The sequence below is a fragment of the Protopterus annectens genome, chromosome 14.part0 (assembly GCF_019279795.1).
Source record: "Protopterus annectens isolate FY-2018-M chromosome 14.part0, PAN1.0, whole genome shotgun sequence".
In the NCBI taxonomy this organism is placed as follows: domain Eukaryota; kingdom Metazoa; phylum Chordata; order Ceratodontiformes; family Protopteridae; genus Protopterus; species Protopterus annectens.
The window spans coordinates 1,172,213,644-1,172,236,920 of record NC_056748.1 but is presented as its reverse complement, the minus strand read 5'-3'; the positions used below and the strand labels follow the sequence as shown (position 1 = coordinate 1,172,236,920).

General features: G+C 40.5%; 1 protein-coding gene across 1 annotated transcript in view; it reads right to left on the bottom strand.

The window, feature by feature from the left end:
• Positions 1-10,600: 10,600 nt before the first annotated feature.
• Positions 10,601-23,277, bottom strand: part of GMEB2 (glucocorticoid modulatory element binding protein 2) — a 2,829,650-nt gene continuing 2,816,973 nt past the window's right edge. Inside the window, exon 10 of the mRNA XM_044056980.1 lies at positions 10,601-11,805. Coding sequence (XP_043912915.1) covers positions 11,162-11,805 — 644 coding nt within the window. The 3' untranslated portion in view covers positions 10,601-11,161. The remainder of the gene's footprint in view (positions 11,806-23,277) is intronic.

Sequence of the window (23,277 nt, the reverse complement as noted above, 5' to 3'; positions counted from 1 at the left end):
CTGCACGGCTGATACTTCAGCCCGAAGTCCATTAAACTCCTCTCGAGACAATGAAGCCTCTAAGGTAGTCTCCTGTTCAGCCATGACAACCAATAAACAAAAAGAAAGTTCAACAACTCCAATGCTAAAAAGAACAGGAACTTCCCAAAGAAACTCGTGCACGAAAGGATGTAAATTCTTTTCTTTTATTCCACAATCCTATAGCAGTTAAGCGCTTTCAACTGGAACCCAGTCTTCTTCAGAACAGTCAACAAGCACCATAACTTCCTTTTTATACATAAACCAATCCAATCATTTTAAAAATTGCGCCAAAACACTTAAAGGTATAGTGCACATTCGGCAGCAATGACCATAAAAAATCAAAATTTATAATCTTCCTAGATATTTGAATAAACCCATATCTAGTATATACAATAATTTTGAAAGAGTTTTCAAAAAGCGTATATATGAACACCTTTACCGCATTCAGAGGAAGGACATGAAGAATGCATTGTCTAAACATATCCATGAATATGGTAAAGAGCACACTTTTCAGTTTGCTATTATAGATACCATTAGTTATTCAATATTTGGGGGAAACTGGAAGATGAAACTAGCTGCCTTGGAAAGCAGATGGCAGATTTTATTAGATGCCACTAGACCCCCAGGACTAAACGAGTCCATCAGTATTAAACCTTTTTTGGTCCTCTCCTAGTATAAATCATTGAGTTATTATAGCATTGATTTATTAAAAAGTCTCAAGTCTTTCAACATTGATAGTAGTATGAATATGAAATAGAGCTTTTAGTTTTTTTACATACTATATATAGTTTCACATACATGTGTAAAAATAATTTTAAATTTTAAATATGTAAATGTTTTATTAATATTTTATACAGTTTGACAGTATAATTATTGTATATACTAGATATGGGTTTATTCAAATATCTAGGAAGATTATAAATTTTGATTTTTTATGGTCATTGCTGCCGAATGTGCACTATACCTTTAAGTGTTTTGGCGCAATTTTTAAAATGATTGGATTGGTTTATGTATAAAAAGGAAGTTATGGTGCTTGTTGACTGTTCTGAAGAAGACTGGGTTCCAGTTGAAAGCGCTTAACTGCTATAGGATTGTGGAATAAAAGAAAAGAATTTACATCCTTTCGTGCACGAGTTTCTTTGGGAAGTTCCTGTTCTTTTTAGCATTAGTAAGTATTGGCATCAGCTGCAACTAAGCAACTGTACTTACATCACAGATTCTATTATCATGTGACAAAGAAAGAAATGAAACAGCAAGCTAATGGGTAGCATTATTTCTCACTTTCAGGTTCAGGAAGGGATCATGTTTTCCTTTAAAGTTCACAGTCATTATTTCATTATTACAAAACCAAGCCACTGGGGATGCACAAGCCAGTGCATTTCTTTATGCCGGTCCCAAGCCCAGATAAATGGGGAGGGTTGCATCAGGAAGGGCATCCGATGTAACATTGTGCCACATCATATATGCAGAAAACTGTTCAGAAATTCATACCGGATCGGTTGAGGCCCGGCTTAACAACGACCGCCACCAGTACTGTTGGCCAACAGGGTGCTGGCAGAAACTGGGCTACTGTTGGCCAAAGGAAGAGAAGAGGCGGAAGGCATGCTTGAAGGCAGGTAAAGGCTAGGACTGTGATAGTGAGGGTCGGAACTTTGAATGTTGGAAGTATGACTGGTATAGGGAGGGAGCTAGCTGATATGATGAACTGAAGGACGGTTGGTATATTGTGTGTGCAAGAGACCAGATGGAAGGGGAGCAAGGCTAGGTGTATCGGAGGCGGTTTCAAATTGTTTTATCATGGTGTGGATGGGAGGAGAAATGGCGTAGGCATTATCCTGAAAAACCGGTATGCTAAGAGTGTTTTGGAGGTGAAAAGAGTGTCGGATAGAGTGATGTTTATGAAGCTGGAAATTGATGGTGTAATGATGGATGTTGTTAGTGCATATGCTCCACAAGTTGGGTGTGCGATGGATGAGAAAGAAAAATTTTGGAGTGAGTTGGATGAAGTGGTGATGACTGTACCCAAGGGTGAGAGACTAGTGATTGGAGTAAATTTCAATGGGCATGTTGGTGAAGGGAACAGAGGAGATGAGGAAGTGATGGGTAGGTATGGTGTTAAGCAAAGGAATGCAGAAGGTCAGATGGTAGTGGATTTTGCGAAATGGATGGACATGGCTGTGATGAATACGTATTTTAGCAAGAGGGAGGAGCATAGGGTGACATACAAGAGTGGAGGAAGATGCACACAGGTTGATTATATCTTATGTAGAAGGGCCAGTCTGAAGGAGATTGGAGACTGTAAAGTGATGGCAGGGGAAATTGTAGTTAGGCAGCATAGGATGGTGGTTTGTAGGATGACATTGGTGATCAAGAAGAGGAGGATGAGTGTGAGGGCAGCACCAAGCATCAAATGGTGTAAACTGAAAAAGGGTAATTGTGAGGTGATGTTCAGGGAAGCGTTAAGACAGGCACTGGGTGGCAGTGAAGAGTTACCAAATAGCTGGATAACTACAGCAGAGCTAGTAAGAGAGATGGCTAAAAGAGTGCTTGGTGTGACATCTGGAAAGAGGAAGGAGGACAAGGAGACCTGGTGGTGGAATGAAGAAGTACAGGAGAGTATACAAAGAAAGAGGCTAGCAAAGAAGAAGTGGGAAGAAAGTAGACAAGAATATAAGGAGATGAGGTGCATGGCAAAGAGAGAGGTGGCGAAGGCTAAGGATAAGGTGTATGAAGAGTTGTATAAAAGGTTGGACACTGATGAGGGAGAAAAGGACCTGTACCGATTGGCTAGACAGAGGGACCGAGCTAGTAAAGATGTGCAGCAGGTAAGGGTGATAAAGGATAATGAGGGGAACGTACTCACAAGCGAGAAGAGTGTGTTGACCAGATGGCAAGAGTACTTTGAGGGGTTGATGAATGAAGAGAATGAGAAGGAGAGAGGGTTGGATGATTTGCGGATAATGAATCATGAAGTGCAGTGGATTAGCAAGGAGGAAGTAAAGATAGCTATGAAGAGGATTAAGAACGGAAAGGCTGTTGGTCCAGATGACATACCTGTGGAAGCATGGAGGTGTTTAGGTGAAATGGCAGTGGAGGTTTTAACTAGATTGTTTAATGAAATCTTGGAAAGTGAGAGGATGCCTGAGGAATGGAGAAAAAGTGTTTTGGTACCGATTTTTAAGACTAAGGGTGATGTGCTGAGCTGTAGTAACTACACAGGGATTAAACTGATCAGTCACAGCATGAAGTTATGGGAAAGAGTAGTGGAAGCTAGGTTAAAAGGGAGGTGATGATTAGTGATCAGCAGTATGGTTTCATGCCAGGAAAGAGCACTACAGATGCGATGTTTGCTCTGAGAGTGTTGATGGAGAAGTACAGAGAAGGTCAGAAGGAGTTGCATTGTCTTTGTGGATTTAGAGAAAGCATATGCCAGGGTGCCTAGACAGGAGTTGTGGTATTGTATGAGGACGTCGGGAGTGTCAGAGAAGTATGTAAGAGTGGTACAGGATATGCACGAGGGTAGTGTGACAGCAGTGAGGTCTGTGGTGGGAGTGACAGATGCATTTAAGGTGAAGGTGGGATTACATCAAGGATCAGCTCTGAGCCCTTTCTTATTTGCAATGGTGATGGACAGGTTGACAGACGAGATCAGACAGGAGTCCCCGTGGACTATGATGTTTGCAGATGACATTGTGATCTGTACTGAGAGTAGGGAACAGGTGGAGGCGACCCTGGAGAGGTGGAGATATGCTCTAGAGAGAAGAGGAATGAAGGTCAGCAGGACTAAGACAGAATATATGTGTGTGAATGAGAGGGAGGATAGAGGAATGGTGAGGATGCAGGGAGTAGAGGTGGTGAAGGTGAATGACTTTAAGTACTTGGGATCAACAGTTCAGAGTAATGGTGAGTGTAGAAGAGAGGTGAAGAAGAGAGTACAGGCAGGATGGAGTGGGTGGAGAAGAGTGTCAGGAGTGATTTGTGACAGACAAGTATTAGTAAGAGTGAAAGGGAAGGTCTACAAGAGGGTAGTGAGACTAGCTATGTTATATGGGTTGGAGACAGTGGCATTGACAAAAAGGCAGGAGTCAGAGCTTGACGTGGCAGAGTTGAAGATGTTAAGATTTGCACTGGGTGTGATGAGTATGGACAGGATTAGGAATAAGTATATTAGAGGGTCAGCCCAGGTTGGAAGGTTTGGAGACAAAGCCAGAGAGGCAAGATTACATTGGTTTGGACATGTGCTGAGGAGGGATGCAGAGTATATTGGGAAAAGATACTAAGGATGAAGCTGCCAGGTAACAGGAAAAGTGGAAGGCCTAAGATAAGGTTTATGGATGTGGTGAGAGAGGACATGCAGGTGGTTGGTGTAACAGAGCAAGATGCAGAGGACAGGAAGAAATGGAAACAGTTGCTCTGCTGTGGCGACCCCTAACGGGAGCAGCCGAAAGAAAAAGATTAATTCAACTAAAATATTTAACAATGAATTGTATGAAGTATGGGTGAGTTCTTTTGTCTTAAAATTACAGCTTTTACAATTTTAAAACTGAAAACAAAATATGAGAAAAGAGAATTATCAGTATTATATGTCATTTTGTAATACAGTGTAATAACTGTACCTATTATCAAGGGTTAATCTGTCATGGTTCAAGTCAAATGTGTATCACCAACAATGTGACATCCATCAGGATATCTAAACACAAAAAGAATTTTGTATTAAGGGAATGCATTTTCTCAAATTTACTAGTTTGAGATTTCAAACAGAGTAGATGGAATTTCTACAGCTATTATGCAAATAATTGCTTTCACAACTGTACTACAGCTTACCATGGAATGCAGAAAGAAAGTACAGTTGTGTACACTTACCATAAATGTAGATGTTCAAGTGTATTCACTGTTGCAGTCATTACATTTGAGTAATCTGCTGGCAGGTTGCCCTCAGTCGGCCTGATTAACAAAGTCTTGGGTCCTGCGTCAGTTGCTGTCCCTTCTTCCATGACGTCAGGTCGTCAGGGGTGTAAAACATGCAGCCGACGCCATTACATCAGTTTTTCTTGCCCCAGATGTCAGGTGCCCCCCAAATGGGGAGCAATATATATATATATATATAAATAATTTAAAACACAAAAATATACCTCCAGACAAAAGCAAATACACCAAAAAGGCTCTTAAGTGTAATAAAAGAAAATAGAGGCATAGTAAGAGAAAAAACAGGGGGCTGGAGGGAGGGTAACCAGGACTGCAACAGTGAATACACTCGACCATCTACATTTATGGTAAGTGTACACAACTGTACTATGTTCTTCGTGTTTCACTGTTGCAGTCATTACATTTGGGTAGATTTGCAAAGCTATGGTTGGGAGGATGGATTTATACAGCATTATGCCCTACAAAACTGCAGAGGCAAAGCCAGCTCTGGCTTCAGAGAAAATCGGTAAATGATAATGCTTGGTGAAAGTATGAAATGAACTCCAGGTAGTAGCTTCTAGAATATCCCTGTTAGAAACACCTCTGAGAAAGGCTGTAGAAGCATATGCAGCCTTGGTGGAATGGGATCTGATCCCCTGGGGGATAGCTTTTCCATGGTGCTTATAGCAGAAATGAATACAATGGCTTATCCATTTGGAAATGGTCTGCTTTGAAATAGCCTTTCCCTCTGCCCCTGCAGCAAATGCTACCAGCAGTTGTTCAGATTTTCTTCGAGATTTAGTCCTGTCCAAGTAAAATCTAAGTTGTCTGTGTACATCCAATGAATACAGAATCCGCTCCCCCTTGTTCTGTGGATTGGGAAAGAAAGTTGGCAAATGAATGGACTGATTAAGAGCCACACTGGATACCACCTTGGGCATGAAGGATGGGTTGGTCCTGAGTGACACCCTGTCCGCATGAAAAATGATGAAAGGCTCCACTGCCATAAGGGCCTGTAATTCAGAAATCCTTCTAGCCGAAGTGATTGCTAAAAGAAAGGCTGTTTTCCAGGAAAGAAATTTTAAGTCTGCAGTAGCAGCTGGCTCGAAAGGAGGGAGAGTGAGTTTCTCCAATACAAAGTTAAGGTCCCAGGCAGGGGTTGGAGCTCTCCTGGGTGGCCTCAAGTTTTTGACCCCTCTGAGATACTGCTTTAGCAGAGGATGAGAGAAGAGGGAAGGGGTTCTGTGTTGTAATGAGCTGAAATGGCTGAGGCATGGATTTTTATGGAAGAAAAAGACAGGCTCTTGTGAAGCATCTTGGTTAAGTATTGCAAAATCTGAGGTAAATTGGGCACTGCTGTGCTTATCCCTTGAGATTGATTCTAGGCACATAATATTTTCCATTTGTCAGCATAAGATTTTCTAGTACTAGGTCTTCTTGCCTCTAAAATGACATCCAACACAGGTTTGCTGAGGGATGCTAAGGGGGAATTTAAGTGATTAGTCAAGCTGCAAGATTCAATGTTTGGAGCTGAGGGTGCAGAATTTGGTTGTTCTGCTGGGACAGTAAGGAAGGTGTCTGAGGCAGGTGCCATGGAGAAATTTGTGACAGACTGTGTAGGAGTGGATACCAGTGTTGGCGAGGCCAGTCTGGAGCAATCAAAATCATTTTTGGTTTGTCTTATTTGACTTTTAGTATGACTTTGGAGAGCAGAGGCAGAGAGGCAAAGGCATAGAGTGATTGGTTTTCCCAGCTGAAGGACAGAGCATCCACTTTCCAGGCTTTTTTGTGAGGAGGTCTTGTGCAAAATTTGTCCACCTGGTAGTTCTGGGTTGAGCCAAAAAGATCTGTGTCTCAGCTCCCCCATTTGTGTGTCAACAAGTTGAAAATCCATGGTTCCAGTTTCCATTTGTGTGGGTCCATGAGATTTCTTCTTAGTTCGTCTGCCAAAATATTCAGCTTTCCTGGCAGGAATTGAGCTTGTAGTTGTACTTGATAGCTCAAGGCCGTGTTCCACAATGCCATGGCTAGTCTGCAGAGGGGGTAGGAATGTGTACCTCCCTGCTTGTTTATGTACCACATAACTGTGGTGTTGTCCGTCTTTACCATTAGTTGTCCTGGATGAAGGTAGTCCTTGAAGGCTGTCAGTGCATTCTGTACAGCTAGCATTTCTTTTTGATTGATATGAAGGTGCATTTGATTTGGGCTCCATTTGCCCTGAATGCACTTCCCTGCTGGATGAGCCCCCCATGCATAGTCTGATGCGTCTGTAGTTAGGACATGGGCTGCAGAGAGTGGTGTAAATGGTAGTCCCTTGTTTTGGTGACAGGTCTCTGCCCACCATTGGAACTCTAGTTGCAGGCAAGGAATGATAGGAATCTTTGTTTCCAGGCTGTGACAATGTTGACGCCATAAACTTTTTAAGTACCACTGAAGTTTCCTCATATGCAGTCTTGCATATGGAATTAGAAGAATGCAGGAGGCCATGAACCCCAAGGCTTGCAGTATTTGTCTTGCAGACAGCAGAGTTTTTGTGGCCACCTGTTTTAAGTAAGTCACCAAATGAATTTGCTGTTCTGGCGTAAGGAAAGCCATCTGGGCAGTTGTATTCAAGCTTACATCCAGGAATGTAATTTTTGAGAGGGTACCAGCTGTGATTTCTTTTCGTTTATGGTGTACCCTAGACAAGTTAGAATTCTTTTTACAAATGACAGATGTTTTAGAAGAATGTCCTTGTTTTCTGCCTGAATTAAACAATTGTCCAGGTATGGAAATATTGTAATATTTCTTTGCCTGCAAAATGCAATTACTGGAGCCAGGCATTTTGTAAATACCCTGGGCACAGTAGATAAGCCAAAGGGCAGTGCAGAGAACTGATAATGCATGTAGCCTGCTTTGAAGCGGAGGTATCTTCTGCAAGATTCCCTGATTGGGATATGCAGGCAAGCCTCTTTTAAATCTAGAGTTGCCAACCAGGCATCATTGCCTATCATAGGAAGTAACTGGTGAAGAGTCTGCATCTTGAAATTTGGAATGTCCAGGAAGGTGTTTAGAGTAGACCGGTCCAGAATTGGACGCCATGATTTGTCTTTTCTGGGTACCAGGAAAAGTCTGGAATAGAAACCTTGTCCCTTTTCCGCCTCTGGTAGTAGCTGAATTGCCCACATGTTTAGGAGGGAAAGTACTTGTTTCTGAGCCTCTGCCCACTGATTTGGGGGCAGGTCTGGCCATCCATTTGGAGTTGGCAACGTGTGTAAATGAAATCTGTATCCCTGGTACACTATATTTAAAACCCATTTGTCCTGGGTTATAAGGTGCCAGTTTTTTGCATGAAGAGCCAGTTTTTCCCCCAACGGGGTGACTAAAAGGTAAGTGCTTGGTAAATGTAAAGGAAAGTCATTGAGACTGTTTACCACAGGGTGGTGTTTTGTTGCCTCCAGATTTGGAAGCAGAGGCACCCGATTGCTTAGTTCTGAAAGTCCCTTGGGACTGAAACCTGGTGCTTTTAGAATGTCTGGGTTTGGCATGACTGGCTCTGGAAGGAACTGGAAAGGACTAGTTCTTAGTAGGCCAGTGCCTACTAAATCTTGGAGGTTGTACTTGTAAGAAATATTTCACAGTTTGCATAGATTTAGCTTTATCTTCCATCTTTTTTAGAACTTCTTCAGCCTTATTGCCAAACAGACAGTCCTGCTGCAAAGGAGCATCTAACAACTTTGCTTTAACATGATCAGGCAGAGATTGTTCCTTAAGCCAAGCATGCCTTCTAAGCACAGACCCAGTAACAGCAGCCCTGCAAGAGGCCTTCAAGGAATCAAAACCACATTGCAAAGTATGTTTTCCAACTTGTTCAGCTGAATGCAATAAATCCTGTAAATCCTTATTTTCCACACAGTCAGAAATCAACATAATTTTCTGTTAAAGCAGTCCCATGATATGCTGTTGATATTTTAGCATATGGAATTGACAGTTTAAAGCCCTGATTGCCAAGGTTGCAGAAGTATAAACCTTTTTACTCAATCTATCCAGTGCCCTGGAGACTCTATCAGAAGGGGTTGGATTCTTAGCAGTGGAAGCCTTAATGCCCTTGGGCCCCTGAGAAATGGTTTCAGGGTCCGCAACAGGATTTTTGAAAAGGAATTTGTGGTAGTCATGAACCCTGTAGTATCTGTCCGGCTTACAAGGGGCCAGAGGCAGGGAATCAGGAGCCATACTGGATTCTGAAAACACATCAACAATGTCTAGTACAGGAGGTATAGCCAAAGGCCTATGCTGAGGAAGAAGAAGGAAATTCCTAAGCCTCTTTTTGGATTCAGAAAAGTCCTGACTTTCCCAGTGGAAATGTTCACTTAAGGTATGTAAAGTTTCCCCAAAAGAAAAATTCTCAGGGGGAGAAGCAGAAGGAATGGAATCCTCTGCATCAGAGTACTCATAAGTAGGTATAGACAAATCCTGTTCATTAGAAGAGTCAGAAGAAAAAGAGTCCTGTTCAGAAGATTTATAGTCAAGTTCAGCCCTAGGCCTCTTAGATGGGGGGGGGAGGGGGGGGTTGACTACCCCTGATTAGACTAATTAAATCTTCAGCCATTTTGATCATTTGTTTTTTAGGCATAGGGGCCTGAACATGTGGCCTGGGCGTCATTTTTTTAGACATAGATCGAGATTTTGACCTTAAAATTGAAGGTGGTGTCGGTTTAATATACAAATCTGTAGGCCTGAATACACCCTCAGAAGCCGGTGCCTGCACAGCAGCTCCAGACCCATCCAAGGCAGAGACATCCACTGGTTCCATAGATGAAGTATCTTGCGGCATACCAGATTCCAAATGGGTCTCAGTAGAGGCCTGCGAATCAGAAGTAGTGGGTATCAGGGGCTGTGAAAGTGCCTCACTGGTGACTGGCTTAGGAGAAGCGTCATCAGCAGTTTTGGACCTCAACGGCCTGTCTCTGTATTGTTCTTTGCGTTTTTTCGGTATTCCAGTAGTCGGATGGCTAACCAACGTCATTTCTGGATAATTAAAGTGAGAACCAAAATATTTAGAAGCAAAAATGTACCAACGACGGATAGTGCGCTGATTAAATAAAGCATAAAACCGACAGCAAGGTACGTCATGGTCAGGGCCTAAGCAAGGAATACAGTACAAATGGAAATCCTTATGAGGTGCTTGCTTCCCACAAGTAATACAATTATTAACTTTTACTGACATCGGTAAGGAGCAAGAAAAAGTTTCCCCAACGGGGTACTTAGCTTTTAGTCGAAGACTTTGGGTCTGAAACTCGAAAATGAAAATTTCAGGAGTCGGCCGTACGGCACTTGAGAACTGCTTCTGCTTCGGGCACCGCATGGCAATAAAGATGGATGTAATGGCGTCGGCTGCATGTTTTATATCCCTGATGACCTGATGTCATGGAAGAAGGGACAGCAACCGACGCAGGACCCAAGACTTGTTAATCAGACCGACTGAGGGCAACCTGCCAGCAGATTACCCAAATGTAATGACTGCAACAGTGAAACACAAAGAACATCCAAACATGTAATCCCAGTACTCAATCGCAAGATGCTGGGTAAAGCCAAAAGATCAACTTTAAATACAAAAAAATCATGCAAAAAGAAATAGTCAGTTTACAGAAATTCTTACAGGATATTACTGGAACACTACAGAGGTATCCACATGCCTGTTTCAGTTTCATGTATTTTGTTTGCAACATTAAAGATCACTCGAATGCTAAAGCTGCCTCCATTTCAACTAGTAAAGAGAGCGTCAACATATAACAAAATTATGTACTCAGACTCATGTACAATTCAAGTTCAGTTTTATCTGCACTGTGATGGGCTTCCTAATAATTCCTACTGCAAATGGACATCAAATGCACCAAAAATGTCTAACTTCAGCATTCTACAAGCTAAATACATTGCATATTTTATTTGTTTTGCAGGTTACATTTCAAACATCATAAATGGAAAAAGTTCAGGAAATAAAGCAAAACTTTAAAGGAGTCATTGAAAAAGCTTCATCATCTGCATCACTTAAAGCCTCTCTAAATTACTTTTTGTTCAAGCAAGTCTGGTTGTAGCAGCCAGATTTTTGTCTTCTGAGGGACTCAACTCTTGAAAGAAGAAGGGACAGGAGGGGTAACTACGACCTGTGATTATGTCTACAACTTGAGCACCATACTCACACAGACTGACAGCAATGAGCTCAACCAGCTCCATAGCCCTGTTAGCTCTTTATGGCTTACTTTGGTTCTTGTTCATCTGTCAGTGATGCAACTTCAACAGTAGTGTGCTCCTCAGCTGCTGCAGCTGCCTCAACAGCACCAGAAGCTAATGTGACGATAGTGCTGCCAGGAGTTACCTGTGACACATTATGGATAGTGGTTTGTAATCCTGGCAATGTGAGTAACTGCAGTGGACTCATAACCTTAACAACAGTGCTGCCATCTTGAATAGCAGCTGCACTTAAAACTGTCAGGTTGGAGGAATCAGGATGGATTTCAACAGCATTTGAAAAACTGGAACTTGGTGATGTCAGGACTGTATAACCCCCAATAACTGGAGAGCTTCTGTTATTCATAGTTGCAGGCTGCAAAGAACTCTTCCCAAGAGCAGAAGCAGGAATTGTAGATATCACTTTCCCTAAAGGCAGGCTGGCTAATGGGCTAAGTGATATTCCATGTCCTAATGTGATTGGTGCTGACTGAGAAGAGGTGTGGGAAGTTACAGCAACTGGTCCTGAAGTTGCACGCATGAGTCGTGGCCGCTTCACTGGTGCAGGGGCTACAAGTGGAGTAAGTGTCATAAGCACATTATTCAGATGCTGGGATTTGTGCTTCAGTTCTTTGGCTCGATTCCGATGTTCATCACACTGCTTCTCCAGTGCTACAGTAAAAAAAAAGAATGTATGCAATTAGTCAACAGAATTAATTTTGCATAAACACCCAAAGAATATACACAGGTACTAAACTGATCAAATAATCTGCAAGGAAGCTATGATAACTGTGGGATTTCTCTTCTGATAACCCTAGTTTATCAAACTTTTGAATTTTCTCTTCTTCCCACTCCAAGATATGTGTATCTGTGATGCCATACATTAGAGAAGAAAGGTAGGCTTAGCCAATCAGTTCAACCATAATCTACTAAGCAAGTGAACCTATAAACCAGAAAACAAAAATATAACAAACAAAACTATAACAAAGTATAAAAGTGTTGGACTTAATGAGATCCCCATCTACTGATGCAGGATGGAAAAACCATTCAGAGAAGATGGTGGAAGAGGAAAAAGGCACTCACTGCAGAAGATCTTCCCACATATCAACAGACATGGTAGGCACAAACCAGTTGTACTGAATTTCGAAGGCCTTCTGCAGAAGCAAACTGCTGAGAAGAATCTCAAGCAGCAAATTAAAAATGATATGAGAATTTAGAACCAGGAAAATGCCAAAAGGAAAGAACTCTGAAGGCCAAGTTGGAAACAATGAGGTGTCCAAGGAAGTCTGACTCCTACAGCTGAGGTCTAAGTAATAATGTTCAATACATGAACTGATGGCCAAATGGCCATAACCCAAATGTTATCTCTGAATGGATCTTTCCCTAATGGCAAAATACAATGCACTTTGCTTAGCCACATCAAAACATTGCTTAACTGCAACAAAGGAAATGAACAACTGTTCGGTCTTCCAGGAGTTATAAGCAGAACCTGAATTATCAGTAAATACCCATACTTACATACAAATATTTCAAGCATGGACATTAATGCCCTTCTAGCCTGCCAATACAGCAGAACTGTTGTTCCCATAATAAGCGTCCAGGCTGTTCTTAGAAATATCCAAACTAGTGCTTGCTTTAATGTAATTTAGTAATCTATTCCATTCATCGGCTGTTCTCTCAGAAAACCAATCATACACATTACATTCCTATTGAGTATTTTTTCATTTCTCCAAGTCTTTTGGGTTCTAATACCATGACAGGAACAGACCCCATTCCTAAGTCAAAGTACGATTAAAGTTCATGAAATTAGTATTGTTTCACTCTTTGACGTTAGCCAAAAGTACTCTTCGGAGCATCCGCAATGTGCCCAGTAATGAATCCTTCTCTAATTTGTACGGTGTTACATGAATTGGTAACATATCTAAATATTACTGTAAATTCTTTTTTATATGACCAGTTGCTCTTACTAATACTGGAACTGTCTGGGTATCATTCTTCCACATGGCTCTCGTTTCTGCCTGCAGATGCAGGTATTTTATCACTTTCTGTCTCTCTGTATGCAAGACACTGTAGTCACTGGGTGTGGCAATTTCAATGATCAGTGCTACCTTTGTCTTCTTTTCTTGGACCACTATATCCGGTTTTCTAGCATATATCTTTTGAAATGTTGGTAATGGGTGATCCCATGTGACATAAACTTCATAATTTTCTATGATTCTTTGTGGCTCATGTTTCCAGTGTTTTTCAGCTACTTTGATACAATAATATTTGCACAATCTCCAGTGTAACAGTCTCGCCACATTATTATGCATTTTCAGTATACAATCCCTCTGCCATTAGTGCATCGCAGCCAGCAACAAGGTGTGTGACTGTTTACAATTCAGTTTTAAAAAACCTACATATGTCTATTTCTCCCACTTGTTCAATGGACTTTGTAAACCAGTATGTTTACAAGTCTTTTATACAGGTTGTCTGATGATTTACTATTAACTCGGATAACCCCAAACATTCAAAGAGGTAGCTGTCTCTAAATACCCTATATACCTGAATAAGGTCTCCTATTAAATATGTGTATGAGATGCTGTACAAGTTTAGGTATTTTAGTCTTTCATAATAACTTAAATTTTCACATCCATGGATGTTTTTAGTATATTTCCGCTGTACTCTTTCCAATTTGCTCATGCTTGTTTTCTTATACAGTTTCCATATTGTTCCATGTAGCTAACAAACAATGACTGCATCATTTCTCATTTCCTAGACTTTATAAATCGTTTTACACAACCTACAGTTCTATAGTTAGATAAACTCAAAGGTACATCTACCCATACACCCAGGTCCTTAAATGAAGCTACAGTTTCAATGAGTATGTGCTGTGTTAAACATTCACCTTTCGGTTTATGTCTCCCAAATCTCATATGCTTAGTTTTTGATGCATTTATCAGCATATTATTCTCCTGTGCTAAAATGGTCAATTGAATATTTAAGTTCTTTTGCAGGCACACCCTATCTGCAACACATCTAATAGTTTATTCACTTTCACGTCATCTGCATACAGACTGTAGAACACCTTGGATGAAAAAGATGGATTTGAAAGATACAATCTAAACAAGTATGGACTGGGTTAGAGCTCTGATTGACACCCTGAATGGAACCAAGAATTTCACCTGTCCAACTGCTGCATGTTACTGCCTATTTGTAAGCCATACAGCCATCAATCTTATCAAGAGTACATCAATACCAAGGTGTTCTAATTTATTGATCAGTGTTTTTTGTATGACATTATCAAATGCTGAAATTAAATATATATATCAATTACATCATAGGACATTATTCATAATTGTTATTATATTGTTATAGAACATCATGTTACAGGTGGTAATAGATCTGTTTTCAACACGATGCATGCTGGTATATGGTTTCAAGGCCCAGCCTTTCCAATTCTGACAATAACTTATCCAATATTACCTTTCCCATTATTTTTCCACAACATGAAAGCAGACTTAAGGGTGTGTATGTCTCTGGGTTGTTCTACTTCCCTTGTCCTTAAAGGCAGGTTTAATAAGTCCTCAATTCCACTCTTGAGGAATTTCCCCACATTTATATGACGTAGTAAAAGATATAACAGTACTGTTAAGTTCTTGCTGAAGTGTTTTCAGGTCATTAATACTAATTCCGTCTCCTCTATGCGCTTTATTTGCATACAGTTTGCATAGATCTTTTTCAATTTAATCTAATTTGATTTCAGTATCTGAGGTCACCTGGATATCATTAGGACAACTCATCACCCCCTTTGTGGAGCCAAACTGTTTTGCATAAGCTTTTGTAAATATATCTGTATTGTGCTGTGTCTGAGAAGAAATTTTAGAATCAAGACACAGATTATTAATTTGCATATCTTTAATCTTTCCACATCTTGTGTGTCTGTAAAATGGTTTCCTATTCTGTTTGATATCATTATATACATTTTCCTCAAATTTTTCTTGATCTTGTCTCACACTATGCTTAACTTGTTTGTCCAGCTTATTTACTTCAGTTTTTAAAGTTAGTTTGACCTCTTTTCCATTTCTTATATTTTTTGTCTCTCACCTTAATCAAGTATTTTATTTTTATGGAACTATATCCTGATGTTAAACATTTTTTTTATTTTTTGCATGAAGATTTTTCAATTCCTTCATTTCTGCTCCTGCAATGGAAACAGGGAGATGAATGACATTTTTTTCTCTACTCTTTGCCTCCACTATCTGTTAATCATCAGCTCTCTCTATGGCCAATAAGCCCATTCATTCTCCATTACAGGGGCAAGGGTCAGTCAGGAACAGCAATCATTCAGATATCTACTGGGGTGGTTCAAGGTTTTCTTCTTTAGTTTCTATGTCCATACTAAATGCATCAGGTTAAGTGGGGGGAGGAGCATGCAATGGGGTGGCAACGGAGCATGTGTCCTCTCATCTCTTCCACGAGAGGTGTCCCCTCCATGCATCTCTGTCCCTTGACACACTTGCGGTAAGTTTTCTGGTCTAAAGAAGGGAGCTAGCACCACCCAGTGTGCTCCACTAATGATGACAGCCCCTCTATCCCCAGGACAGATGAGCCAGCCATGGCCTTTATTCCTTTCCCTTCCTACATTACTACTCCAGTGCTGGAGCTGCTAGTCAAACCTTCATCACCTAGGACTCGGTCAGGAATCCATCCTCTACATCCCACAGGCAGGCTGTTTAAGACAATTCTGACACTTCTTCTGAGATGAATAAGTAGGTAAGCCTTAAGAGGCATCCAGTTTTTATGAAGGAAAAAAAAAAACAAATAAAGCTCCCCACAGATAATGAGCTGCAGCTCTGAGATTTCAAAGTTTAGGCAATGGCCAGAAAATACACTTCCTTTCAATAAATTAAACACAGTGATCAAACCAGCTGGCGGATGAGAATGCTGATCTCGAAGTTAAAGTCTTAGGGAGGAGAATTCTTCTTTAAAAGTAGGTAAAGATGCTAATGTTTAAACAGCCAGTACTGGGCCACAATTCTAAATTCCACAAGGTCATGATGTGCAAATATTTCAGAAACATGCAACATGACTTTGAAGTAAGAGCAACACAAGTCACACAGATGAAATCCTGATGGCTACTCTGAAAATAAACAACCATAAAAACATAGCTATTGTATATGGTATATAAAAAAACATTCTTCCTTTTCTGAGGAGTATAATCATCACTTGATGACCAAAATGCTCTCAACAATCCTTTTACCAAACCCATCCAGTTATCTGCTCAGATGAGATAAAAAATGCTTAGACTTAAGCATTTTTTTCCAGAAAACCCCCTCTAGAAAAAGAATCACTGGACAAATGGCCCCTTACCTGGGGAAGAGTCTCCTCTAAGTGGTTAAATAAAGGAGCACCCCTTGTGCACTCCTCAAGCCTACAAGGGTAGTTCTCACTTCCCTTACAAAGGTGACTGTAGAGCCACAAAGAATGTGCCTGACTCTTTTATCACAGTGACATTTCAAGGAGCAAATCCAGAGGGACAAGGAGAAAAAGATGAGGGTTCTGAGTAACTGATGCTACAACAGAGTCACCTGTCAGTGGCTGAGGCTACACAGAAGCTGGCTTGAAGACTGAAGCTTCCCAGACAAGTTTTTCATCTTGCAGTCTGAGGAAGCATTTGGGGATAAACTCTTTGCTAGGCTTGTAAGGGCCCCAGGACCATTAGCCTAGTAACTTCCTATGATCCTATGACATAGTGGGACCTGGATCCATGTCTTAGTCATGAACTGTCTCTCAGGCAGATAGTGGAGTTAGGAAGAGTTGGTGATACCTCCTAGACAAACATGAAATTTCTGAAGTAAAATTTTTTAGCTACAAACACCAAACATACTTTTCCTGGCCCCTACTTTTTCCTCATAAAATGCAATACATCTTATACAAGGTCAGAGAATCCCCACAAAGACTAAGTACTAGCTTACAGGCAAGAAAGGTGCCTGTTCTGACAAACAGTGATACTTCTTTGAGAAAATGTTTAGTCAAGACCTCTCTGTCTGCTAATGTGTCATCTGCACACAAAGGTACTGAAGAAAAATATTAAAAGATTTTATAAGGCAAAACAATTTTACATATAAATTTCCTCAGAGAACCATAGCAAACAATTTCTACTCTGAGGAAAAGGTGTTATTCACTATGCATTAAAAGGAAAGAAATTACCTGAATTAAGCTACTCCAAATAAAACAAATGCCCCTCTCTCTGTGTCTCACTCTCACTCACTGATCACTCTCTTATCACTGTAAAGCTCACTGTTGATGTTTCTAGGTATGACTGGTTTCTTCCAAATGAAAAAGAGCTATTTAACTGAGTGCTCTTCAAGTGGTCTCACTTCCTGCACTCTGCTTGCTTTGGGAGTTTGGAACTGCTGGATGTGAACAACAAACAAAGTTAGCCCGATTTTACTTCATTTCTGTTCCTTTTTTAACCAGTTGTTTAAAATAGCTTACTAGTGATATTTCTATGTCCAGGGTCTCTTTTTCTTCCTCTTCCTGGTGTAATGTGTTTGACCAGCTTGGAGCTTGGGAGTTGGGAACAAAAAGCAGAATAAACAATGATAAGTTGATTTTATTATTTATTATTTATTTTTCCATTTTTAACAGCTGGAAGGAAGGAAGGACTGGTATGAACAGACACCCTATCCTTTTGAAAAACCAAAAAGGAGGAACCACTGTGAGAGCTTGGACTGCAGAAATCCTCTTGGCAGAAAAAAGAATTACCAACAATACCATCTTCTAAGTACAGTGCTGCAATGGAAGAAGAAAAGACAGGCTTAAAAGTGACCTGAGTCAATTTTTCAAGAACAAAAGTAAGGTCCCAAGAAGTACGAATAAGCTTGGAGGGCTGAAAAGGAGGACACTTTTAAGAATTATTCGACTTCAAATTAGAACCAAAGGTGGGTGTTAGATCTGATATCATTTAAATGTACAAAAATACAGTATTTTCTTTGCATAAGTCCAGAAATGCATCCATATTAAAGTGGGCTTCAAAGTTTACTTACAGTTTCAATAAATCGGTGAAAATAACCTTCAGTTAAGAATACTGATAAGAACAGAATGTGCTGTACATTTAAGTACAAACACATATTGTCTGTATGCTACAAGGCTTGGGAACCAAGGCAAAAGAGGTGTGTAGAACAGGGTGTTGATATTATTAGGAAATACTTCAGATACAGTCAGTTAAGTTAGTTCATTTGGATTGATATGCATAAAGTCTTTTCAGTACAGACACTCAAGTCTGAGTACAGAAGTCAGGTCAAATATTCAGCATTCCAGAAGATTAATGATACTATTCAGGAAGAAAAGACTGTTTAAATTGATATTATTGAGGAGAATCAGAACCTTTGGACATATTTATCAGCGCTGCAACTGTTATCCAGCATTCCAGAATATTATGTTATTCGGATATTGTTGAAATCTTTCTTTACTGTACACAATAAAGCATTTTTAACAGAACTACAGTTTGCAGACTTCACTGTGAAAGGTACAAGAAGACTTGGCCCATAAAGGAGAGACTGGCACCTGTTCAGCACACGTTTAGGTAATTAACAAATAACGACATTCATTCCACTTACTTCCAGTATCACCCAGTATATTAATTCTTTCAGTGGACTCATAGGCAGACAGACAGAAATGGCTGGAAAATTAACTTTAAAAGAAGAATATATCAAACCAGCATTGAGCAATTCACATAAATAAGAAAGGACCATATAGACCCCCCCCCCCCCCCACAGAAAAAAGGGTCCATGTCCTGCTTGACACACCGAATAGAAAATCACTTCCATTAAGCTACATAAGAGTTTCTAGTGGTGGGTTTTCTAGCCTCATGCAAAACCAGAAGAATGTCCTCAGAAAATTGGTGCCTGAAAGGAATCAAAACCCTATCACTCAAAGAGTTAGCTGAAGTGTGGACAAGTGAGAATGAACGAGAGATCCCTTGGCTTGTGTCAGAAGATCCATCCTGTGAGGTAACTTATTAAAGAGAAGGGGAAACAGTGCTGTCTGTCACCAGCAAGATTTTGGGTGTGTCCCACATGATCTTGTGCAAGACCCTTGGTAGTAGAGGAAGATAATTCATACAGAAACATCTGCTTCCAAGAAAAATACATGGTGTCAACTCTCCAAGCCAAAGGGCTTAGAACTCTGGAAGAGAACTGGGAAAGTTGTCTGTTTAGAGGGAAGGCAAAAAGATCTACCTGAGGAGTGGAGTACCCCACCAATAGACAATGCCCAGAAATACCTCCTTGTGAACCATCCATTCATAGGGATTTGTTATGGACCTGCTCAAAGAGGCTGCTACTAGACTGCACTCTGAAGGGATGTAAACTACCCAAAGAACCAGATGACATGGATTGCAAATCCCAAGCCTAAATAACTAGCATGCAAAAAAGGCAAAATGTTATGTCCCTTGTTTGCAGATGTAACACATGACTGTGATATTGCTGGAAAAAAATTTAGAGGACCTGGAAGCCAATAGAGTGAAAGATCTGAAGAGCTAGGATTAGAGCCTTTATCTTTTTGATGTTGACATGGTCTGGCATCTGCTGATGGGAACAAATACCTTGGACTTTCAGGTTGTTACAGGAAGCTCCCCAACTTCGATTGCAAACATCCATAGACAGCTCCTGAGTAGAGAGAGAGGACCCTGAAAAGGCAGACCTGGATTTAGTGAAAACTTCTGAATCCACCAACAGAGTTTCAGCTTAAAACAAGAAAAGAGAGGGACCAGATACTCCAGAAGGTGACAGTGCTATAGCCAGACAGTCTTAAGATATCAATACAATTTCCTCATGTGGAGTTTGGTAAAAGGGAATGATAGATGCCAAGTACCCCAAGGCTTGGAGAAATCCCCTTGCAGGAAAAACTGGAAAAGGAAGAACAGACTGAAAATAAGCAGTCAAAATGAGGATCTTGAGATGTGGAAGGCACACCAACATTGGGATGGTCTGAATCCTAAAACCCAAAAATACTTGGTCCTGAGAGAGAGTCAACACAGATGTTTTGAAGCCCATCCTGCACTTGAGAAGGATAGAGAAGTGTAGATTTTGAAGCAGGAGCTGTTGAGAGGGAGCATACATTAGAAGAGTCTACATGAGGGGATATTTGATTTCCCTGACATCTGCACAGGCTACCACATTTGGTAAAGATCTGTGGAGCTGCAGAAAGACCAAAAGCAAAGCAGATAACTGATAATGAGAGGAAAAACAAAAATGTAAAAACTTCCTGAAGAGAGTGTGAATAGGAATATAGAGGTAAGCATGCTTCAAATCCAGTGAGACCAGAAAAGGTTGGAGAAGCAAAAGAGTGAAAAATGTTTGGAGAGACAAAATCCTGAAGGAAGGAACCTTGAGAAAAGGGTTGAGAAAGGATAGGTCTAGGATGGACTTACATGGCCCTCCATCCTGGAAACTATAAACATTCTGCAATAAAAACCTGTTCCCTCCTGAGACAAGGGAACAGGATGGATGATTTCTCTGTTCCACCAGATCTTGAAAAAGAAAAATGAAAAATTGGCATGGATGAGGCTGAGGAAGTTTGGAAAATGGAAGAAGGGACTTCCAAGCCATAAAATAACTGTGTTGAATGATGGATAGAACCCAGGCATCTGTGGTTATCTGCTGCCAAAAGGAAAGTAAAGGACAGAGTGATCTGGCGAAAGACGAGGGGAGGCTGGATGTCAGACAGAGGCAGATTTGTCAGGAAAAGTAGGTTTTTAGCCTTTAGAACTCTGAGTGGGTTTTTCTGGGAAAATCCACTTAAACTTACTCTTACCAGGTTGTCTAGACTGCCTAATGACAAAAGAAGATTTTAATAGATAGTTACTTTGGAACTTAGGTACAGAAGAAAAAAAATTGTTTTAGGTCTTGTCTAACCTTGTCCTTATCCTGCAGAGTTTTAAACAATTCTCCAGCAGTAGTGCCAAAATGATTCTGGTTGCCTAGGGGACAATCTAAAGGTTTGGCCTTAATGTCCTCAGGTAAGGCCTGCAGGCACAAATAAGAATATCTCTTATGATAGAACCAGATGCAGCTGCCCTGGAAGAGGTATCATCTGTATCATAGCTGCATTTACTGGAATGGTGAGCTACCTGACAGGTAGAATTAAGAAGAGAAAGAGCATAAGCTTTAGTGTCGGAATTAGGCATGTCTGTCAACTCCAGCAAGTAAAGAAGCAGCAACGTGAGAGGAGATAGGTCTGCAGCAAATCCAGAGGTGCACAAATAAATAAAAGCAAGACTAACCAACACAGCTGAAAGCAGTAAAATCCACATTTAATATACATTTAAACACATAGTTCTTTCACACCTAAAAGGCGCTTCATCAGATCAGAATCCAAAACATAAAACAAGCACATATTTATATAATATCTAATCATTCAAATTATCAATTAACAGAGACATTAATAATAAAGATCACGTGATGTAATTGCTGGATTTAAAGGCACCATCTCATTTAAGCCAGATGGTTTATCTGCTTGCAGTCTGATAATCCATTGAATTTCAGATATTTCAGCAATGTTATTAAAATCACCTCCTCTTACATCTCTACACATCAGTTGTAATACTAAAAATCTAAAATAATGTGATTGTCTGTGGATGCTGACATGCTTAGCTAAAGCATTAGTTAGTTTGCCCTTTCTTATATCACTTGGGTGTTCGAGTACAAGCTCTGTCAGAGACCTGTTTGTCTTACCTACATGGGAACATAAACAGACCCTGTAAAACACTAAGTAAAAGAGATTTGTGCTTCTATAAGTGGCATATAGGTCTTGGATATAACATATGTTCGTATCTGGGTGTACAAGCAAATTTTTATCAGAAATAAACCTGCAAGAAGCGCAGGATCAGCACAGAAAAGTGCCAACCTGAGCATAAATTCTTCTATTAGACTTATTTTGTAAATAGAAAAAATGGCGCTTTAGGGATTATTGTTTTTAAAACAAGACCTAGGTCTCAGTCCAACAAGATTGCTAGTTTTATCATCAATTTGTAAAATAGACCAGTTTTTCTTTACAATATCACAAATCAATGTGATAGCACTCCAGTACGTCAAAGGTACTCTAATATTGGTGGAATTAGCCGAACCGGTGTGCATATCAACCAATCAGGTCATAGTATTACAGTCAAATCTCACCCTGCCCCTTCTCTCTCAGTGAGCGTATCTCATAGCTGGTTTAATTTCACTCAAAAATCTCTTACAAGTGCAATTACTGGATGGATCTTGAAAGGCTTCCTGAAAGCATGCTACATCAACATTAAAATAATCAAGAGACCCAACATTGGTTGACCTGACTGGTTAACCAATCCATTCGTCATATCAAAATATGGCCTTGCCCTGCCTGTTCTTTCCTGCTGAACCTCTCTGAGAGTAGAAACAACCTCATTGGGCGAATAACCTCTACAAACAAAATTATTGGCCAGGGAACAATACCCTTCTTGTAAGCAACCTTCATCATTATTCAATCTATAAAATCTAGTGAATTGTCCTTTAAGTACATTCTTATATATCCTTATAATAAAAACATATCATCTGCAAAACATTTGTAGAAAATGTAGTCCACAAAACCATTTTTCTGTACAACAAATGCAGTTTCTCAATGAGCTAGCACTATATTAGCATAGCTACTGGCATACACGGTGCCCATAGCGACTCCAACCTTCTGTAAGTAGTAAATACCATTAAATACAAAAATATTATTCTCTAACACCAGTTCAAGAAGGGGATGCACAAGCCAGTGCATTTCTTTGTGCCGGTCCCAAGCCCGGATAAATGGGGAGGGTTGCGTCAGGAAGGGCATCCGGCGTAAAACTTCTGCCAAAAATTACTGATGCGGAGAACTTTTCATAATTGCATACCGGATCGGTCGAGGCCCGGGTTAACAATGACCGCCACCAGTACTGTTAGCCAACAGGGTGCTGGCGGAAATTGGGCTACTGTTGGCCGAAGGAGAAGAGGAGGGCGGGCGTGCCGAAGGCAGGAAGATAGGAGGAAGGTTAGGAGTGTAGCAGTGAGGGTAGGAACTTTGAATGTTGGCAGTATGACTGGTATAGGAAGAGAGCTAGCTGATATGATGGAGAGAAGGAAGGTTGATATATTGTGTGTGCAAGAGACCAGA